Source organism: Aquarana catesbeiana, linkage group LG11 (assembly GCF_042186555.1).
Source record: "Aquarana catesbeiana isolate 2022-GZ linkage group LG11, ASM4218655v1, whole genome shotgun sequence".
NCBI lineage: Eukaryota > Metazoa > Chordata > Amphibia > Anura > Ranidae > Aquarana > Aquarana catesbeiana.
This window is the reverse complement of record NC_133334.1, coordinates 55,992,525-56,015,352: the sequence shown is the minus strand read 5'-3', so window position 1 is coordinate 56,015,352 and position 22,828 is coordinate 55,992,525. Positions and strand designations below refer to the sequence as shown.

General features: G+C 44.4%; 1 protein-coding gene across 15 annotated transcripts in view; it reads left to right on the top strand.

The window, feature by feature from the left end:
• The window catches only part of PPFIBP2 (PPFIA binding protein 2), a 346,167-nt gene that overhangs the window by 184,946 nt on the left and 138,393 nt on the right, over window positions 1–22,828 (top strand). For 8 of the 15 annotated variants that reach the window (XM_073604444.1, XM_073604445.1, XM_073604446.1 and 5 more), the window contains 3 exons: window positions 603–686; window positions 12,224–12,337; window positions 16,236–16,355. In XM_073604444.1, coding sequence (XP_073460545.1) covers window positions 603–686; window positions 12,224–12,337; window positions 16,236–16,355 — 318 coding nt within the window. Of the gene's footprint in view, window positions 1–602; window positions 687–11,782; window positions 11,914–11,956; window positions 12,144–12,223; window positions 12,338–16,235; window positions 16,356–22,828 lie in introns of those variants that run through there. The other 7 variants (XM_073604450.1, XM_073604449.1, XM_073604452.1 and 4 more) reach the window with 5 other exon arrangements.

Genomic DNA, 22,828 nt, shown 5'->3' with positions numbered 1-22,828 from the left:
ACTATCTCTTCCACTGACACCATTAATGGGACACTATTCCTCCCATTGATACCAATGATGGGGCACTATTACTCCCTCTAATACCAATCATGGGGCATTGTTTAATCACACTGACACTACACTATTTTCTTCTCCCATTGGCCACAGTCTGTCCCCCCCTACAGTTTGAAGAACAGTAGACTGGCCCTTTGTTTAGAAAGCTTGGAGACCCCTGCTCTAGAGGAACCCTGGTTGAGAATAACTGGACTAATCTGTTGGTTGGATGATACATTGTTTAGTTCACATGATATTTTGTGGTGTTTTAAAGGGAATGGCTGCATTCCTTTTGCTGAGTCATCCATCAGTTTTATTTATCTGGTGTCTGTTTGGAAATTCAGCATATTGGAAAGTTTTGTGCAACTTTCTGTTTCACTTTGCTGATGAAACAAAGGTTGATGGTGATAACTCCCCGGTGATTTGTAGTGCTGACTTGTAGCATGCAGTGAATAGTGAAAGTACATGTCAGGAGGACAAAGGGTCATTATCGTCCATTGTCTCTGCAGCTGACATCTGAGTCTTCTCATCTTTCCTACAGTGACTGATAGTGTGAACTTCTCTCCTAGGTTAACCATACAGTTGTGAATAATGAGACCTACCAAGAGCGATTGACACGTCTGGAAGGTGATAAGGAATCTCTAATATTACAGGTACACACGTTCTTAATGTCAAGGAGATATTGGAAATCTATTTTGCTGTTTATTTCACCAATGTATCTAAAAAGGTTATTAGAAAAAATAGAATGGTTTGTTTTTTTACATCAAGATTTAGGCTAGCCATACGTCAGTAAAAAGTGTTAAAAAAAAATCGTTATTTAGAACATTTGATTTTCTGGTGGTTGAGGAACAATTGATGTTTGTTTTTTGACCATACAGATAAGAAAATTGGAGGATCTAGATGAAAATGTTTTCTATACACTTTATATTATACATTGCTGATCTGTTTACCTCTCTTCATACAAAACAAATAAATCAACAATTAAATAAGTACCCAAATAATATTGTGCATATATAGACTATATTACCAAAAGTATTGGGACGCCTGCCTTTACTTTATTTAGAGTCATATTTAGAGTTCTCTGGAGTGGCGGTGGTGGAACACAATGGCATTTCTGAATATTTCTGCACAGCACTTTATGGCACAGTAGATAATATTTGGAAAAAATAAGAGACTTTCTTGTTGCACTTTATTTAAGTGGTGTTTACTGATTTTTTATATATATATATATATATATATATATATATATATATACACACACACACACACATACACACACACACACACACACACACTATATTACCAAGAGTATTAGGACGCCTGCCTTTACACACGTGAACTTTAATGGCATCCTAGTCTGTAGGGTTCAATATGAGTTTGTCCTCCCTCAATGCACGGAACACGTTTCAAATATTTATTTGTAAAAAAAATTAAAAAACATTTATGATTTTCCTTCCACTTCACAATTATGTGCCACTTTGTGGTGGTCTATCACATAAAATCCCAATAAAATACATTTGTGTTTTTGGTTGTAACCTGACAAAATGTGGAAAATTTCAAGGGGTATGAATACTTTTTCAAGGCACTGTATATATATATATATATATATATATACTCTATATTGTCAAAAATATTGGGACACCTGCCTGTACACACACATGAACTTTAATGGCATCCCAGTCTTAGTCCGTAGGGTATTGAGTTGGCCCACCCTTTGCAGCTATAACAGCTTCAACTCTTCTGGGAAGGCTGTCCACAAGGTTTAGGAGTGTGTCTATGGGAATGTTTGACCATTCTTTCAGAAGCACATTTGTGAGGTCAGGCACTGATGTTGGACGAGAAGGCCTGGCTTGCAGTGTCCTCTCTAATTCATCTCAAATATTTTTGATGCCAGAACTCTGTGCAGGCCAGTCAAGTTCCTCCACCCCAAACTCACTCATCCATGTCTTTATAGACCTTGCTTTGCCGGCAATGGAACTGTTCAGATCGTTGCAACTTAAGTCGCAGCGACTTTGGAAAATGTTCACGCGCTACTTTTTTTTTGCGATTTCATTGCAACTTGCATAGACATCTGTTAAATGAAAAGTTGCAATGAAATCGGGGGTCCAAATCACACTGATCTGCAGCTTTGAAATCATAATGAAGTAGAGAGATTTCAAAGCCGCACTGGTGTGAACCAGGGCTGAAGTTGGAATACAATCACAGGAAAAACATATGGAAAACAAGGGAGATCTGCCATAGTGTAAAACCTTTCGACCTTATTAAAACATATAAAAAAAATATCTAGGTAGTCCCTACTCACATTTAAAAGTGCTATGGCTTGCACCAAGGGTAGATCACATATTAAATCATTTATTAGCAAGCTATCTATCCACACACCTCCTTTAAACATACAATGGCGAGTGAGTACTTCCTGTTTTTTCCCAGGTGTACAATGGAATCACTTCCAGATGTACTGTGCGTGATGACGTCACTTCCGGTTCCATAGACACTTTATTTATGTGGTGTTTACTAATTATATATATATTACAGTTGTGCTCAAAAGAAATTGTAAATTGAAATTGTCTTTTTTTTAAGGATAGCAATCAGATGAAAACATTTATTATCACATAGTTTTTTGGATTCTTTTTACATCATAATGCTAACAGAAATCACCCAAATGGCCCTGATAAAGTTTACATACCCTGGAATGTTTGGCCTTGGTGCAGACACAGAAGGTGGCACACACAGGTTAAAAGGGCAATTAAAGGTTAATTTCCCACATTTGTGGCTTTTTAAATCACATTTAGTGTCTGTGTATAAATAGTCAATGAGTTTGTTAGCTCTCATATGGATGCACTAAGCAGGCTAGACACTGAGCCATGAGGAGGTAGAAAAGAACAGTCAAAAGACCTGCGCTACAAGGTAATGAAACTTTACAAAGATGGAAAAGGATATCAATATGATTTAAAAAGGATTCAAAAAACGATGTGATAATAAATGGCTTCAAGTGCTATCATTAAATAAAATCAATTTTTGGCATGATCAGTCATATTTTTAATATTAATGCCAAAATGTCACCATTTCTGCCAGGGTATGCAAACTTTTGAGCACGACTGTATATGTATACACAATTTTTGTGGTATATTTTTGTTGGTTTAATCATTTTGTATGAAGAGAAGTAAACAGATCAGCACTGTAAAATAATTTTATTGTTATTATAGACTATTGTAATGATCAAAAAGTAAATGTTTAAGTTCTATACATTGACATGGCATTTGAACAAAATTGTATTTTCATTGATTTTTATTGATTTTTATTTTTTTCATTTTCATTTTTTTTCATTGTATTTTTATTGATTTCAAACTAAATTTGTTGACTCCATGATGTCATTATCAAATACTCTGATGAATGATTTTTCAGAATTTCGTAGAAATAAAAATCGGTATATGGTCAGATTTAATCAATAGCTTCTCAACGAAGTAGGAGCAAATTGGTAATATTTGTAGGAAAAGAATAGTATTTGTCTGCAAAGAGAGCTGCTGAAGAATGAAGTCACATGAATAGTTTGACACACAACTCTTTTCAATGTAAAGACCTGTCAATGGTAAAGTAAATTGATCAGCATAGCAGTCAGGCAAGTAGCATTTTCAGGACAGTTCAGCAATGGCAACCTCCACGAAAAGTAATTTCATCAGAACTTCAGTCAAACTAATTACTCAGCTAATTACACAGTTCCAGTATGTGGAAACGGATTTACATACATAGTTACATAGTTACATAGTAGGTGAGGTTGAAAAAAGACACAAGTCCATCAAGTCCAACCTATGTGTGTGATTATGTGTCAGTATTACATTACATATCCCTGTATGTTGCGGTCATTCAGGTGATTATCTAAAGAGTTTGTATTTTTGTTTGTCCAGTCCTGAGATTTACACAGCCAGGCTGGTGACCTAACTTTTTTTCTACTTCAATTAAAAAGACCCTGTCATCAGACTATTCATTTTAAACAGCAATCATCCCATAAGATTGCACCAATCAGCCATAACTTTATGACCACTTAAGGACCGAGCCTCTTTTTGAGATTTGTTGTTTACAAGTTAAAAACTGTTTTTTTTGCTAGAAAATTACTTAGAACCCCCAAACATTATACATTTTTTTCCAACACCTTAGAGAATAAAATGGCGGTCGTTGCAATACTTTCTGTCACACAGTATTTGTGCAACGGTCTTACAAGTGCACTTTTTTTTGGAAATAATACACTTTTTTGAATTAAAAAATAAGACAACAGTAAAGTTAGCCCTTTTTTTTTTTTTTTTTTTTTTATACTGTGAAAGATAATGTTACGCCGAGTAAATTGATACCCAATATGTCACGCTTTAAAATCGTGCCCGCTCGTGGAATGGCGACAAACTTTTACCCTTAAAAATCTCCAGGGGCGACGTTTAAAAAATTCTACAGGTTGCATGTTTTGAGTTACAGATGAGGTCTAGGGCTAGAATTATTGTTCTCGCTCTACCGATTGCAGGGATACCTCACGTGTGTGGTTTGAACACCGTTTTCATATTCTGCACGCAAGCTCCGCGGGATGAGCGCGTTTAAAAAATTTTAATTATTTTTTTCTTATTTATTTTACCTTTTGTTTTTTATTTTTACACTGTTCACTTTTATTCCTATTACAAGGAATGTAAACATCCCTTGTAATAGAAAAAAAGCATGACAGGTCCTCTTAAATATAAGATCTGGGGTCAAAAAGACCTTAGATCTCATATTTACACTAAAATGCAATAAAAAAAAAATGTTATCATTTAAAAATAAAAAATAAAAAAAAATGGCCCTTTAAGAGCTATAGGCGGAAGTGATGTTTTGACGTCGCTTCCTCCCTGCAATGGTATGGAGACAGGTGGGGGCCATCTTCCCCTCACTCATCTGCATACCCAGCAAGGTGCAAAATCCGATCGCCTCCGCCGCTACTGACCGCCCTGGTAAGCAGCTGAGGGCACCGGAGCGCGTGGGGGGGTCCTCTCCCGCCACCGATAAAAGTGATCTTGCGGCGAATCTGCCAGAGAGACCACTCTTATCGGAAAGTGGTCCGCCAGCCAAAGAAGAGGATACCAGGATTATGGCAGCTAGCTGCTGCCACAACAACGATACTCCTCTTCAAAGTTAGGACGTATATCGGCGTGCGGCGGTCCGTAAAGGGTTATGAAAGAAATTGCCCCACCGTGGACTTTATAGGCAGGTTAGGGGAGTGTGAAAAAGTAATACAAGGTATAAAATATAACAAAATTTATTCGTCACATAATATAAAAGTATTTCCCAATAGGGGACAATAAAATACATAAGAGCGTAGCATGATGATAAAATAACAAAACAAGCACCAAATTCATAAGGTGGGCTGGAGCAACGAGCCGGCCAAGATGGAATGATGGCCCAACAGGCTTCAAGGTGTTCACAGCTGAACACAAATCCAACGCGTTTCGGAAAATGTTTTGTATATTCCTTCTTCAGGGGGGAAGAAAAGGGTGCACAAAATCTATAGATACAATAAAGAGACAGTCAATACAGTATTCAATAAGAAAGGTTAACATATGGACCATAATATGGCAGGATTAAAATGCACACTTACAAGTAATCATCATGTACAAGACATCAGGCCAAAATTCAAGTCATGTGTGGCAGCGTCTGGGGAGGACACTGAGGACCTTTCCACAGAGTGTCGGACAGAAGAGGAAAGCGCTGGCTTCCAGGAGGGCGAGGAGGAAAGCTTCTTTGTAATTGTACCTTTAAAAAAAATTAGCATTTAGGGCCGTTCACACCAGATGCAGTCCAGTGAATGTTTTTCTGCATCAAAAATGCATGAACAGAAGATTATATGGCTTGCAATGGCCTAGTTCACTCCAGTGCAGTTAGTTCCAGTGTTTTCCACTGCAGAAAAAGAGTAGAACATGCTGCATTTTTTTTCTGCACAGAGCGGTACAGGAAGACAGGAAAATGCATCAAAAATCACCGAAACGCATCAAAATGCATTAAAGAAAAAAAAAAACTCAGGAAAATGTGGGAAAAAAAGGAGGGGAAAAAACTCACTGGAACGCAGTAAAAATGCATAAAAGCGCGCATGCAGAAATGCATCTGACCCTTAAAGTGATAATAAAGGCAGATTTTTTTTTTTGAAGCGGAGTTCCACCGATTTTTTTTTTTTACTGCAGCTGCTAACTTTTAAAATAAGGACACTTACCTGTCCAGGGCGCCCGTGATGTCCTCACCCAAAACCGATCTGTCCCTCGGCTCTCGGGTGGAGGCGCCGCCATCTTTGGTAAGCGAATCAGGAAGTGAAGCCTTGCGGCTTTACAGCCTGGTTCCTTATTGCGCATGCGCGAGTCGTGCTGCACGTTCCCACTGGTCCCTGCTGTCTTCTGGGACCTGTGTGTCTCCCAGAAGACAGCTGGGGGGGGGCGGAGAAGGTGTCGGATATGGCATTGATATCCGTGGATACTGCGGCTATCTATGCCCGGAAGTGGGAGCAAATACCTGGATTAGACAGGTATCTGCTCTCCCTTCCCCCCTGAAAGGTGCCAAATGTGACACCGGAGGTGGGAAGGATTCCGAAAAGCGGAAGTTCCATTTTTTGGTGGAACCCCACTTTAAATACCAAAAATGTTATACTTACCTGCTCTGTGTAATGGTTTTGCACAGAGCAGCCCAGATCCTCCTCTTCTCGGGTCCCTCGCCGGCTCCCTCCTGTCGAGTGCCCCCACAGCGAGCAGCTTTCAATGCATGAAGGTAAAAAACCTAGAGCCTTTACAACCACTGTAAGTTTTGACAACAAAAGCTGAAAGCTGATTGGTTTCCTTGCAGAGCTGCATCAGATTTTGCATGCTCCAGTTTTAGTAAATCATCGCCATAGGCTAACATGCAGGGGTACTTGAAGGCAGAAAAAAAAAAAAAAACACGCCAAACGCCCCTAGAAGTGGCATCAAAAATGTCCAGTGTGCACAAGGCCTTACTTTTCCCCTAAAGGAGTGGGGAGGAGCCCCACTGCATTGGTAACTTTGGATTTTCTCCTGGAGTTTTAACGCAAAGTCAAACATTTACTATCTTACATCTTACAAATTCTTAGATGTGATGGCTGCATTAGTTGTATTTTTTTAGGCTTTCTTTCCTTTATTTTCACCTGGTGATCCAGCCAGCAAGTCTGGTATTTTTCAACAGAACAAGCTGTCCTGCAGATGTAGCAGTTATAGGGTAGAGAGAAACCATTTACCACTGACGGGGGGTGCTTACAAGGATCAGTGTTTATTTATATAAAATCTTAAAGTGTATGTAAACCTTTGATTTAAAAAAAGAAAAAAAAATAACAAACTTGTTATACTATACGATTGCACAGAGCAGCCCCGATACTCTTCTTCTGGGGTCCCCCGTCGGCGCTCCTGGCCCCTTCTCTTCATCGGGGCTCCAGAGTCCTGCTGCTGCATCCATTGGCACAGACAGCAGGACTCAGCCCCGCCCCTCGCTCTTCGTGTCCCTTGTTTTGATTGACAGACGCAGGAGCCAATGGCTTCTACTACTATCAAGCTGTTCGATGAGGAGAGAGACAGCGGTTGGAGCCGCTGCGCTGGTGCAAATCGCCGGTTCGGATTGGGCTCATATAAGAAAAAGAGGGGGGGGGGGGGTCTGCAGCACACAAGGGTTTTTCACCTTAATGCATTAGGGTGAAAAACCTTAAGGCTGGGTTCACACTGCGGCTCGGAGCGGCTCACAGCAGGGGGGTCTGGTGCGTCCCTGTTCTCCATTTCATGTCCAATTTCGATCCACATTTTTGGCTGAATTCGGACCTGAAATGGACCAGAAGACGCACAGGACTCCTATGCGATTTGCACCACAGCAGTCACGGAGATGTGTGAACCGGCTTCATAGAGAGCCAGACGCAATCTCCTGACATGTGAATTGGATGTGGTGAAACTCACATCCACTTGGCACTAGTGTGAACCCAGCCTAAGGCTTTACAACCACTTTAATGCCAAAGGGAACAAGAGTGTATGCTGTAACTACTTCCAAAGTGTTAGCTGGAGTTTGGCTTCATAAGTGTATTGAAATCTTCTTGTAATCAATTTTGATTGGCATTTGTTCGGGAAGCATTAAAAACACGATCCATCGGCCTATTCTCAATGCCTGTGTTAAAGAGCACTAATGCACCAAAAAGCTCTAGCAGGCGTTTGGGGTGCGTTTGCGGCGGGTTAGGCCTTGTTCACAACTACAAAAAAAATAGGTGTCTGGGGCGTGTATTTTATCCGGCGTCCAATGCCCATAGAGCATTTGAGGAGCGCTTTTAACACACGCTGTTTGCGCATCAAATACACTGAACAACATGCATTAATGATACAGGCACGTTCGCTCAGCGACTATATTTTGAGCACATGTACAAGACCTGAACAGGGCCTAATACAGGAGGTGTGTTCAGGGCCGTCTTTAATATTGATTGGACCCTGGGCAAAACTTTTCTTGGCCCCCCCCATGCAGTTTCGCTCTCTACCTGCTCTGAGACATACAATAAATAGCAGCTAGACTCAAAATCAGTTTACTGAATCAGATCAGGCAGCTATTGCGATTGGTTGCCAGAGGTTACAGTATCATTACCGCTCACTGACTGGTTGCTAGAGGTTACAGCACACATTACGGCTCACTGATTAGTTGCTAGAGGTTACAGCATATTATTTCTGTTTGTTGATTGGTTGCTAGAGATTACTGTGGATATGACCTCAGGGGGGCATGATATACATATCAAAGCTTCCAGCTGCCGCTATTTACATATGAATGCTATCACTATTTACATATGAATGCTATCGCTATTTACATATGAATGCTGGTATTTAACATGTAAACACAGGGTCTGCAGGTGAGTCATCTGCACACAACAATAGGGCAGAGCTGGGCAGCATTAGTAGCAGCACTTCACACTGAGATATTGGGACACAGCACGGGACTAAAACCTCGAGGGACGAGGGAATTTAAACCAGGATAGTTGGCAAGTATAAGGCAGCTGCTTTGGGCCCCACAACAATGACAGGGCCCAGGGCAGCTGCCCCTTTTGCCCTGCCTAAAAGACGGCCCTGGGTTACTTTTTTGGCTTTGGGTTTAATACCACCTTAAAGCTCGGTTCACAGCTGTGCGGGCCGCGGTTTGCGTGGCACGAGAGTCCATTCATTTAAACACAGCAAAGAAATCCCTGCACTATTTTTAAAATCGTAGCCCGCACGGGACCCGAGGTTCTCGGTGCGGGTGCGATTTCCAGTGTAGGCGGCGTGCTATTAGAATTAATGGCACCTGCCCACCCGGGTCTCACTGTGTGGGTGGTTGCAGCTGCGGGCTTTTCTGCGGGTCCCACAGCGGCACCACTGGCACACGTGTAAACCTAGCCTAAGGGCCAGTTCACGCCATAGAAACGCAGCCCGGATGCATTTCTGCATGTATGTTTTTGGTGCGTTTTTGATGCTTTCCAGTGCATTTTTCCGCCTCATTTTTTCTTCACCTTAAGGGTCAGTTCATAACCATAATAACACAGTCCGGATGCGTTCCAGATGCTTTTCTTCATGCGTGATTTTGACACGGTTTTAATGCGTTCCGGTGCAAGTTTTCCTCCTCTTTTTTCATAACCTTAAAGTAGTTGAAAACACAAAAACTAAACTAACAAAAAAAAAAAAAAAAACCAAGACAAAGGCATAATGAGCTAGTATGCATAGCATACTAGCTCATTATGTATTACTTACCTTAGATCGAGGCCCCCGCAGCGGTCCTAGTTCACCACTCCGGCTGGCGATATCGTTTCCGGAGTTACTTCTGGGTATCGTGGGCTCCGGCACTGTGATTGGCCAGAGCCGCGATGACGTCACTCCTGCGCATGCGTTACGGGAGTTACCGGTAACAGCACAGTCTAACTAAAGCAACGGCAAGTACTGCCATTGCTTCAGTGCGCATGTGCTGATGACGTCGGCACATGCAGATACAGGGGATATCTCCTAACCGTGGTTTAGGAGATATCCTGGGTAGCTACAGGTAAGCCTTATTATAGGCTTACCTGTAGCAAAAAGTGGTTGTAAAGGGTTTACAAGCACTTTAACCACTTAAGGATAAGGCCTGTTTTTTACACTTGGGAGTTATTTACTAAAGGCAAATCCACTTTGCACTGTAAGTGCACTTGGAAGTAAAGTTGCTGTAGATCTGAGGGGGACATGCAAGGAAAATAAAAAACAGCATTTTAGCTTGCACATGATTGGATGATAAAATCAGCAGAACTTCCACTTATTTCAGATCTACCCCTTAGATTTACAGCGACTGCACTTCCAAGTGCACTTTTAGTGCACAGTGGATTTGCCTTTTCGTAAATAACCCCCTTGGTGTTTACAAGTTAAAATCGGTTTTGTTTTGCTAGAAAATTACTTAGAACCCCCAAACTTTTTTTTTTTTTTTTTTTTTCAGACACCCTAGAGAATAAAATGTCGGTCGTTGCAGTACTTTATGTCACACACAGCGGTCCTACAAATAGTATATTTAAAAAAAAAAACACTTTTTTGAATAAAAAAATAAAAAAAAAACAGTAAAGTGAGCCCAATATTTTTTTATATTGTGAAAGATAACGTTACGCCGAGTAAATTGATACCCAACATGTCACGCTTCAAAATTGCGCCCGCTCGTGGAATGGTGACAAACTTTGACACTTAAACCTCGCTATGGAGATTTTTAACAATTTCTACAGGTTACCAGTTTTGAGTTACAGAGGAGGTCTAGGGCTAAAATTATTGCTCTCGCTCTAACAATTTTGGCGATACCTCACATGTGTGGTTTGAACACCGTTTACATATGCGGACGCGAATTATGTATGCGTTTGCTTCTGCACGCGAGCTCGTCGGGACGGGGCACTTTTAAAAAAAAAAAAATTTTTTTTCTTAGTTATTTTACTTTTTATTTTTTATTTTTACACTGTCCCTTTGAAAAAAAAAATTTGGATCACTTTTATTCCTATTACAATGAATGTAAACCTCTTTAATGTGAGATCTGGGGTCAAAAAGACCTCAAATCTCATATTTACACTTAAGCCTAGGTTCACATATGTGCGATGCGGGAACCAGTGTAATTACAGCGCCGATACCCGCATCGCATCTCTCCCGAAGGCGGTTCACTCTGCCCTCTGCGAACACCCTGCAGGTGTCAATACAATATTAATGACACCCCCCAGATCGGTTCACAGATCGCAGTGCAAACTGTGAACTGGCACATGAAAAACCATATAACCTACTATCCTTGCGTTTCTGATGCAGAAAAAAAAAAAAAAAACGCACTGGACTGCATGTTGTGGGAACCGGCCCTTAGGCCATAGATACCTGGCTCAGCTGTGCAGCGACTATCTTGGCGCTATCGTAGGTCTTATACATCAGCAGCTGCTGTTTGGTAGCTTATTTCAGAACAGCTGCGCCAACCAACCCAACTCTCCTCCGAACACGCAGGCGTAATCCGGAGATCGCTCATCGCGGCATTCCTACATTGCAACTATAATAGTAGTGAAATGACACTGCCAACAATAGCAGGCCGGATCTCTGTCTACGCAATCTCTGCACAGGATATTTATTAGAAGTGGGGGGGGGGGATAGAATAGAACGCTTTTTATTTCAGCCAACATAAATTCCCAAACTTGTTCACAATGCCTTGTGCTGTCTGTGCAGACTTGTTTTAAAGCCGCTATATATCGCACTGACAATTCCATTTTTTTTTTGCTTGACTAGTCCTTAGCTGTCCTTCCTCTTGTAGGAACTTGCAGGCCGGGAAGGTTTCTAAGCTGAGCTCAGTAGGTGCTTAAACATGCCCTGAATGCATCACATACTTGGCCACCTCCGCTGTGCCAGATAGGTAAAGACTCCATGCTCTACGCATTAAATCCCTCGCTTCGCATCTACAAGGGGCTTTTATTTAAAAAAAAAAACTGCTTTGGCCGTAGGATTGCTTAACTGCTCCCGAGAAGGGAGGATTGTGTAACTTTGTGCTGCTGGAGGAAGCTCAGGCGATCAGTCGGTCATCTGAAATTTAAAGGCGAGGGAGGGCGGCCGGGTCTTCTGCTTTTGTTGTAGACGGCATGCATGGTTAGTAATAGGAAGTGTTTGCTTTCTGCTCTGTGAATAGACAGGAAGGATTGAGCGGTGACTTGTGTTTTTCGTTGTAGGTGAGCGTCCTCACTGATCAGGTGGAGGCCCAAGGAGACAAGATCCGGGACCTGGAAACCTGCGTGGAGGATCACCAGCTGAAGCTTAATGCTACCGAGGAAATGCTCCAGCAGGTAGGTGCAATGTGTGTGTGCAAAGAGAACCTGACGAAAACTGAATATTCTTAAAGGGTTAGTTCACATAGTTACATAGTAGGGGAGGTCGAAAAAAGACACAAGTCCATCAAGTCCAACCTATGTTCACCTTTACAGAAATAATGTAAGAGTTCTTTAACACTGCTCCATTTAAAAAACGCCTATGCGTTTTTACTGCATTTTGGTGCATTTTCTGGTTGCCTGACTCCCAACATGTACCTGTGATACTGCGGAGCTCTTTCAATGCATTTTCCATTCGATTCAATAAGGTGGTGTGTTTTTGGTGCACTTTCTGATTAGTTCAGCTCTTTGGACGTGCTATATACAGTATCTCTGAAGAGTGAGTACACCCCTCACATTTTTGTAAATATTTTATTCTATCTTTTCATGTGACAACACTGAAGAAATGACACTTTGCTACAATGTAAAGTAGTGAGTGTACAGCTTATATAACAGGGTAAATTTGCTGTCCCCTAAAAATAACTCAACACACAGCCATTAATGTCTAAACTGCTGGCAACAAAATTAAGTAAAGTGAAAATGTCCAAATTGGGCCCAAAGTTTTAATATTTTGTGTGGCCACCATTATTTTCCAGCACTGCCTTAACCCTCTTGGGCATGGAGTTCACCAGAGCTTCACAGGTTGCCACTGGAGTCCTCTTCCACTACTTCATGAGGACATCACGGAGCTGGTGGATGTTGGAGACCTTGCGCTCCTCCACCTTCCGTTTTGAGGATGCTCAATAGGGTTTAGGTCTGGAGTAGAGTTGCTACCTCATCCCTTTAAACCTGAACACCTTTGAATTACACAGGTTCTGAGGCTAATTAAATGCAGATAAGGCACCAAGTGAGTTTAATTGCCACCTTAAACAGCCACACAAACTGTGTAATTAATATGTGTTCAGGTTTAAAGGGATGAGGTGACAACCATAGTCTGGAGACATGCTTGGCCAGTCCATCACTTTTACCCTCAGCTTCTTTAGCAAGGCAGTGTTCATCTTGGAGGTGTGTTTAGGGTTGTTATCATGTTGGAATACTGCCTTGTGGCCCAGTCTCTGAAGGGAGGAGATCATGCTCTGCTTCAGTATGTCACAGTACATGTTGGCATTCATGATTCCCTCAATGAACTGTAGCTCCCCAGTGCCAGCAGCACTCATGCAGCCCTAGACCATGACACTCCCACCATCATGCTTGACTGTAGGCAAGACACACTTGTCTTTGTACTCCTCACCTGGTTGCCACCACACACATTTGACACCATCTAAACCAAATAAGTTTATCTCGGTCTCATCAGACCACAGGACTGCAGCCATCAGCTTGTGCTCTGCTGGTTCAGCTGGCTCGTGCTTGAAAGTGAAAGTGATGTGGCGGCTGTAAAGCCGCCGTTCACTTTCACAGAGCGGCCACTGTGGTGCCCTGGTTAAGGTGGTTGTAAACCTGAGACATGAAATATGAACAAAACATATCCCTCTATGGTGTTTACTTGTCTCATAAGGCTCCATTCATACTTGTGCAACTTGGACACTTAGGCCTTTTTCACACAGGCACCTCCGCTAAGAGGAATCCACTTGTTCAGTGGGGGGATCTCTCTGCTAATCCCTGCTAAGCAGGCAAATGACAGGTCCGTGTCCGCTCCGCTATTCAGAGCAGATACGGACACAGTCCCATTCTCCTTTATGGGGCTATCACCTGTGGGAAATAGGACCACCATCCATCTGTTTTTGGCAGACAGGATCGGATTGGATGGTGGCGGCGATGACAGACATGTGCCTGCTGACATCCACCGCTCTATAGAAGAGACTGGAGGGTCCAAAACTGACAGGTGGACCTGATCGAACAGCCCGTGTGAAAGGGGGTTAAAGTGGCATGACAAGTCATCCCCCATGTTTTTCAATGACAACCATTCAAACGTACGACTTAAAGTCGCAGTCACTTTAAAAAGGTTCCTGCACTACTTTGGTCTGGTGTGAATGAGCCCTCATCCTTGTATCTATTTGCACTGATGATTTAGGACTGACTCACCATTAGCCTAATCAGCATGTTGTTGGATTTATAGAGAGGGACCCTTGCTCTCTATGAGGAAGCAGTGGTGTCTCTTCAAAGTTCCGACACCCCCTACTGAGTTACACCTACAACAGAAATGATACTTAGTGCTCTGGATTGAGACAAGTACACACTATAGCTGGATATGCTTTGTTAATATTTCATATTTGAGGTTCATAACCACTTTTAACTACAGTAGAGAGTATTCAGGCTTATCAGACTGGTTGTGCTATCTGGCAGAGCTGTGTAAATCTCAGGACTGGTTGGACACCATTACAAATCCTGAGGTAGATAAAACCATACATGTATATCGTCTGTATATCTTAATTCAATGACTATCTTAATACAAGATTAATATAGTAATCATTCATTTGCCTGGAGTTCAGATTTAATTGTAATATTTTTATTATAAGAGGTGGAGTTTATGATGTAGGTGTGTTGAGCTCATATCCCACTTTGGGGTTTATTTAGCTCTCAGGCCCTCGGCTTGTAAAGACAGACCTGCCTGAAAATGTCGTTTTAATGCTGAGGATTAGGCATCTGGATATCCGTTCTAAAACACCGAAGGCGTACGCAGGAAGGAATACTCACAGGAGCAATAAATGTAACCTATAATTTATTGTTGGGTAATAAGGCTCATAATGCTGCATACAATCTGTATGGAACAGTTTCCCACATCTGTACAAAACATTGTAAGAACGTTCGCTCTGCGGCCATGTGCGGCCATGGATTAGAGGCCAATGGAGGCTTCCTAGAGAGGGCCTGTAATGGTCAATGGGAATACTGGTACATGGCCAGCTGGGTATGGAAGTTTCTCTTCTAGAACCTGTATTGGATTCTCTCACTTTCGTAAAAAAAAAAAAGAAGTTCCACCCAATTGGATTATTCTACCTTGGGTGGAGTGGAGTGGTGGAGTGATGGTGGTGGAGTGATGGTGGTGGAGTGATGGTGGAGTGGTGGTGGAGTGATGGTGGAGTGGTGGTGGAGTGATGGTGGTGGAGTGATGGTGGTGGAGTGATGGTGGAGTGATGGTGGAGTGATGGTGGAGTGGTGGTGGAGTGATGGTGGTGGAGTGATGGTGGAGTGATGGTGGTGGAGTGGAGTGGTGGTGGAGTGATGGTGGAGTGGTGGTGGAGTGATGGTGGTGGAGTGATGGTGGTGGAGTGGTGGTGGAGTGATGGTGGAGTGATGGTGGTGGAGTGATGGTGGAGTGATGGTGGTGGAGTGGTGGTGGAGTGATGGTGGAGTGATGGTGGTGGAGTGGTGGTGGAGTGATGGTGGTGGAGTGATGGTGGAGTGATGGTGGTGGAGTGATGGTGGTGGAGTGATGGTGGAGTGATGGTGGTGGAGTGGTGGAGTGGAGTGGTGGTGGAGTGATGGTGGAGTGATGGTGGTGGAGTGATGGTGGAGTGATGGTGGTGGAGTGGTGGTGGAGTGATGGTGGAGTGGTGATGGTGGAGTGGTGGTGGAGTGGTGGTGGTTGGAGGGGGGTGTTCAGTCCTTTACAAGTTTCCCCCCAACCCACAGTAGGGCATTGGAGGACCAATTTGGCTTTTCAACAAAGCTACCATTGTCTGTAATTCCTCTAGTTATTCTTTATAGGAATATGTAGGGAATTCACTTGGACAAGTGCAAACAGTGGCTTAGCTGAAAAGCCCAGCTTTGTCTTTTTTACAGTTTTGTTGTAATTAGAAGCTTTTAAATGGCGATTAAGGATAAAAACCCAACCCAAAGTGAAGGTAAATCCCCAATTATCACCGGAACAGGTTTATCTTTGGGAAGGTTTCTCCCTCTCCTCTTGTTCTGGTAACTGTCATGTTGGTTTTCCCATTAGGTGCCTGTTCACACCAGAACACAGTGCGGAAAACCCTGCGTTCCATGCGCATTTCCTGCAAAATGCACTGCAGCGGCGATCTGCAGCGGGTGTCAATGTTACGTTAACGACACCCCAAAGGCAAGTCATAAATGCAGTGCGTTTGCCTGCACTGAATGGTATCTGGTACAGAAGTACCATGCAATCTGGTTGCAGTGTGTTTTTTAAAGTGGTGCATGTACTACTTTTGGTGTAGTCCGGTGCGATTCGGCTCATTCGCAATGAATGGGCTCAAATGGCACTGCAGTGCTGCGCATGTGATTTGCACAAGAACTGTTCCTTTGCGGATCCCAGTGTGAACCGGCCCTAATAGATGTCGGAATGACAAAGGGGCCTAGAGAGATGGAAACTCCCTAGAGGGGCACAGACAGCAATAAAAACTTGACAGGGGTTCAAGCCAGGGCCAGGGTTGCAGAATAAAGTTAGTTCTTTGCAGAGAATAGGTGCAGGTACTCAGAGAATAGGTGCAGGTACTCCCCCCAAATAAGTCACCCCTTTTCTCCACCTCCGACCCTCCTCTGAGCAGTGTCCTTTGTCCCACCCTCTACCCGCCTCCCAGTATCGCCCCTTTTCTCCACCTCCGACCCTCCTTTGAGCAGTGTCCTTTGTCCCACCCTCTACCCGCCTCCCAGTATCGCCCCTTTTCTCCACCTCCGACCCTCCTTTGAGCAGTGTCCTTTGTCCCACCCTCTACCCACCTCCCAGTATCGCCCCTTTTCTCCACCTCCGACCCACCTCTGAGCAGTGTCCTTTGTCCCACCCTCTACCCGCCTCCCAGTACCGCCCCTTTTCTCCACCTCCGACCCTCCTCTGAGCAGTGTCCTTTGTCCCACCCTCTACCCACCTCCCAGTATCGCCCCTTTTCTCCACCTCCGAGCCTCCTCTGAGCAGTGTCCTTTTTCCCACCCTCTACCCGCCTCCCACTATCGCCCCTTTTCTCCACCTCCGACCCTCCTCTGAGCAGTGTCCTTTGTCCCACCCTCTACCCGCCTCCCAGTATCGCCCCTTTTCTCCACCTCCGACCCTCCTCTGAGCAGTGTCCTTTGTCCCACCCTCTACCCACCTCCCAGTATCGCCCCTTTTCTCCACCTCCGAGCCTCCTCTGAGCAGTGTCCTTTGTCCCACCCTCTACCGCCTCCCAGTATCGCCCCTTTTCTCCACCTCCGAGCCTCCTCTGAGCAGTGTCCTTTGTCCCACCCTCTACCCACCTCCCAGTATCACCCCTTTTCTCCACCTCCGACCCTCCTCTGAGCAGTGTCCTTTGTCCCACCCTCTACCCACCTCCCAGTATCGCCCCTTTTCTCCACCTCCGAGCCTCCTCTGAGCAGTGTCCTTTGTCCCACCCTCTACCCACCTCCCAGTATCGCCCCTTTTCTCCACCTCCGAGCCTCCTCTGAGCAGTGTCCTTTGTCCCACCCTCTACCCACCTCCCAGTATCACCCCTTTTCTCCACCTCCGACCCTCCTCTGAGCAGTGTCCTTTGTCCCACCCTCTACCCACCTCCCAGTATCGCCCCTTTTCTCCACCTCCGAGCCTCCTCTGAGCAGTGTCCTTTGTCCCACCCTCTACCCACCTCCCAGTATCGCCCCTTTTCTCCACCTCCGAGCCTCCTCTGAGCAGTGTCCTTTGTCCCACCCTCTACCCACCTCCCAGTATCGCCCCTTTTCTCCACCTCCGACCCTCCTCTGAGCAGTGTCCTTTGTCCCACCCTCTACCCACCTCCCAGTATCGCCCCTTTTCTCCACCTCCGACCCTCCTCTGAGCAGTGTCCTTTGTCCCACCCTCTACCGCCTCCCAGTATCACCCCTTTTGGAAAATACAGAACCAAGTATCATTTTGTGATAACAAGGAAAGCAGTAAAATAGACTCCCTGCAGCCAGCAGCCATAGATCCCCCACCGACAATAGAACTCCCCCAGCAACAATAGACCTCCCACCAAAAGCATTACCTCCCCTAAGCAAAATAGATCCACCCCAGCAACAATGGATCCCACACTAGCAACAATAGTCCCTCTGCAACAATGGATCCCACACCAGCAACAATAGTCCCTCTGCAACAATAGATCCCACACCAGCAACAGTAGTCCCTCTGCAAAAATAGTTCCCACACCAGCAACAATAGTCCCTCTGCAACAATAGATCCCACACCAGAAACAATAGTCCCCCTGCAACAATAGATCCCACACCATTAACAATAGTCCCCCTGCAACAATAGATCCCACACCAGAAACAATAGCCCCCCTGCAGCAATAGATCCCACACCAGCAACATTAGTCCCCCTGAAACAATAGATCCCACACCAGCACCAATAGTCCCCTTGCAACAATAGATCCCACACCAGCAGTAATAGTCCCTCTGCAACAATAAATCCCACACCAGCAACAATAGTCCTCTTGCAGCAATAGATCCCACACCAGCAACAATAGACCCTCTGCAACAATAGATCCCACACCAGCAACAATAGTCCCTCTACAACAATAGATCTCACACCAGCAACAATAGTCCCCCTGCAAAAATAGACCCCACACCAGCAAAAATAGTCCCCCTGCAGCAATAGATCCCACACCAGCAACAATAGTCCCTCTACAACAATAGATCCCACACCAGCAACAATAGTCCCCCTGCAACAATATATCCCACACCAGCAACTATAGTCCCTCTCCAACAATAGATCTCACGCCAGCAACAATAGTCCCCTGCAGCAATAGATCCCCTCCAAAGATAACAGATCCCCCAGCAGCCAGCAATAGACCCTCCAGCACTCCCCAGTACCCATGCTATTACATACATTCATGGCCAGAGATGCCGGAACTGTGTTCCCCATGGTTCATGCTGAGCCCTGGTTCTTTGTATGTACAGTAAAAAAATAAATATGAATTACCAATAATAAGTGGTTATGTTACATGGTTGTGTTCCATGTAACCTTAAAGTGGTTGTAAATCTAGGACATGAAATATGAACAAAGCATATCCCTCTACTGTGTATTTATCTCAGTTGGGAGCACTGAGGGGTTAATTTAGTAAAGTCAAATAGACTGTGCACTTTGCAAAGTTGCAATTGCTCCAGGGCTTAGTAAATGAGGTAAAGCTTCACTTTGCAAAGAATACCCAATAAGGACAAGGAAAATAAACCAAGGAAACTGCATTTGTGCTTGTACATGATTGGATGATGGCAGTCAGCAGAGCTTCTGCTAGTTTACAAAGCTCTGGAGTAACGGCACTATGCAAAGTGCACAGCCTATTTGCCTTTAGTAAATCAACCCCTAACTGTCATTTCTGTCCGCTGATTCATTCTTCTGCTAGCTCCAGGGAGCTCTAGTACACAGCCTGTGATTGACAGCCTAAGCTCTATTCCTGTGTGCTGTGTGAAGGGGGTGTGTCCAATATAGGGGACTATTCTTACCACTAATGCCAATGACATGGCACTATTCCTGCTACTTATTCCACTCACCGGACACTATTCTTCCTTCACAGACTACAGGCACTATGTCATTTTTTTACTCCCCCACCCCCGACACTGGGGCATTTTCTACTCCCATTGGCCACCTCGGCACCCCTAAAGTCTAAGGGACAGTAAAGTGGCCCTTTGTTTAGAAAGTTTGGGGACCCCTGACATAGGGGATGATGAATGAGGATATACTTACCTTATTTCTGGCTCTAACAGGCTTACTCCATGTTGTACTCCATATCCTCTAACGCTGCTTATCTCAAATGCCTGACCAGTTCCAGCTCTCTGATGTCATCCCCTACAATGCAGGACCAGCAGTCCAGCTTTGTATAAGGCCCGCCAACGCAGGATGTCAGAGAGCAGAGGAGAGTCCTGGCTGCTGGGGACACAAGGAATAAATGAAGTATATCACCCTTCTTACTCATCATCCCCTGGGCAAAACCAGTTTTATTTTTTGTTTTGTTTCTAGAATTCACCTTTAGGCCCGGTTCACAGTGATGCAGTGTGGGAACCGCATGCGACTTGGACAGGAATCGCACCGCATTGCTGTTCAAATCACAAGCGATTCTGCAGCAGTGTGATTTGAGTCATTCATTCTGTATACCTCAAATCGCACCGCATCCGCACCAAAATCGTGCAGGACCTTTTTCACACCCATGCGATCTGATTCTGCAAATTGCACTGCGTTTTGCTAACTGTTTTCTGGGTGTCGTTAACTTAACATACCCACCCGCAGCGGTTCGCATGAACGGGGTGCGATTTTGATGCGGTGCAGAAACCAGTACAGAATTTGCTGCTAATTCTGCACCACATCGGTGTAAACTGGGCCTAAGCCTGGGTTCACACTAAATGCAGTGCAAATTCGCTGTGGACTTGGCACCACATCTAAATCGCAATCCATCCATGCGAACCCATTGTGAAGTGTATGTTAAGCTAACACACGTTTTTAAAACGCAGTGCGATTAGGAGAATCAGATTGCATGGATGTGAATTGAATCGCATTCTGGTGCAGACGAAAAAGGGGTCCTGCACAGTTTGGTGCGCATGCAGTGCGATTTGAGCCATACAAATCCATGGCTCAAATCACACCCCAGAGACACCGCATGTAATTCACACGGGAATGTGCTGCGATTTTGTGCGAATTACATGCAATGTCTCTCACTGCAGCAGTGTAATCCCAGGAATAAGTATTTGATGTTTTATCCTTCACTACCACAATGCACAAGTGGGAATGTAGATTAAAGGTACCCAGTAATGGAAACAGCGATTGCTGATCTCCTTCTGAACATGCATGTTGCCTGGCTCTTTAGTACTTGTCACTAACCTGGAATCAGCACGTAAAGTCAAGTCAGGACTTCTATTTTGCCAGGTCAGTGCCCCATAAGTACTGAAGCCATTGGATCAGCATGACAGTCAGGCAATCAGTATTTTCGGAAGCAGAATTTAGCACTAGCAGCCTTCTGTTAGCACAGGTTCTGTTTAATCGCTTCACTAAGATTCGCAATTTTACTAAAGGCAAATAGACTGTGCACTTTACAAGTGCAGCTACACTCATTCTCCTTAGTAAATGTGATGAAGCTTCTCTTTGTAAAGAATACCCAGCCAGGTGCAAGGAAAAAAAAAAAATTTTTGCTTGCATGTGATTGGATGATAGAAATCAGCAGAGCTTCACCACATTCACTAAGCTCTGGGGAAAAAGAGTGCGACTGTACATGCAAAGTGCACAGAAATCCCCACCCCATAATAACCCCAGAAGGGTGCATTGTCTCTGCTTTTTGCTCCCAGCCCTGATTCGTGCAAAGTGGTGTGTCTGTGTCTATATCCCCAAAGCTTGTAGTTCTCTTCTCACCGGAGTATTGTTCAGGAGATGTTTTTCTTTTACAGTAATTATAATCCCATCCCCGGGGCAATCAATAAATCTGATTAGTGTGTTATAGTTCTAAAGGACTCCTTTGTTGTTCTTGTACCGGGTGATTGAAGTGGCTGTCATTGTACTTGGCAGAATATGAAAACAATTCAACGTCATTCCTTCTGGAATGATTTATTCATGTGTGTGAATGGGGGATTGTATTGTGTTTGTTTGTTTTTACAGTCTGACAACAAGAAAAATACAGGAGACTCTGAAAGATGGGGGATCCCAACCTCTGAAAGGGACTGGAATGGACTTTTTTGTTTAACATTTTAAATTTTTAATTTAAATTCGTAACTCTCTCTATCTTTCTCCTTCCTCCCTCTCTCTCTTATTCTGTCTGTCTCTCCCTCTGCCACCTATATTTCTCTTTTTTTTCTCTTTCTCTCAGTTTTTTTAAATTTCCCTAATCCCCCCCTCCCCTTCTTCCCCCCCTCTCTCTCTCCTCCCTTCTCTCTCTCTCTCTCTCTCTCTCTCTCTCTCTCTCTCTCTCTCTCCTCCCTTCTCTCCCTCTCTACCCCCCTCCCCCTTCTTTGTCTCCCTCTCCCCTTCTACCTCTCCCCCTTCTTTCTCTCCCCCTCTATCTCTCTCTCCCCTTCTTCCTCTTCCTCTCTCTCTCACTCATCCCCCCCTTCTTTCTCCCCCCTCTTTCTCTCCCCCCCTATTCTTTCTCTCCCTCTCTACCCCCCTCTCCCTCCTTCTTTCTCTCCCCTCTCTCTCTCTCCCCCTTCTTACTCTCTCACTCTCCTCCCTTCTTTCTCTCCCCCTCTCTCTCCCCCCTTCCCCCTCCCCCTTCTTTCTCTCCCTCTCTCTCTCCCCCTTTTTCGCTCTCTCTCTCCCCTTCTTCCTCTCCCTCTCTCTCCTTCTCTCCCCCCTTCTTTCTCTCCCCCTCTATCTCCCTCTCTCCCCTTCTTCCTCTTCCTCTCTCTCTCACTCATTGCCCCCTTCTTTCTCTCCCCCCTCTTTCTCTGTCCTCCCTTCTTAATTCTCCCCCCCTCCCCCTTTTCTTTCTCTCCCCCCTTGCTCTTTCCTTCCACCTTTCTCTCCCCCTTCTTTCTCTGTCCTCCCTTCTTAATTCTCCCCCCCTCCCCCTTTTCTTTCTCTCCCCCCTCGCTCTTTCCTTCCACCTTTCTCTCCCCCTTCTTTCTCTCCCCCTCGCTACCCCCCTCCCCCCTCTCTCCCTTTTTCTCTCCCCCTCT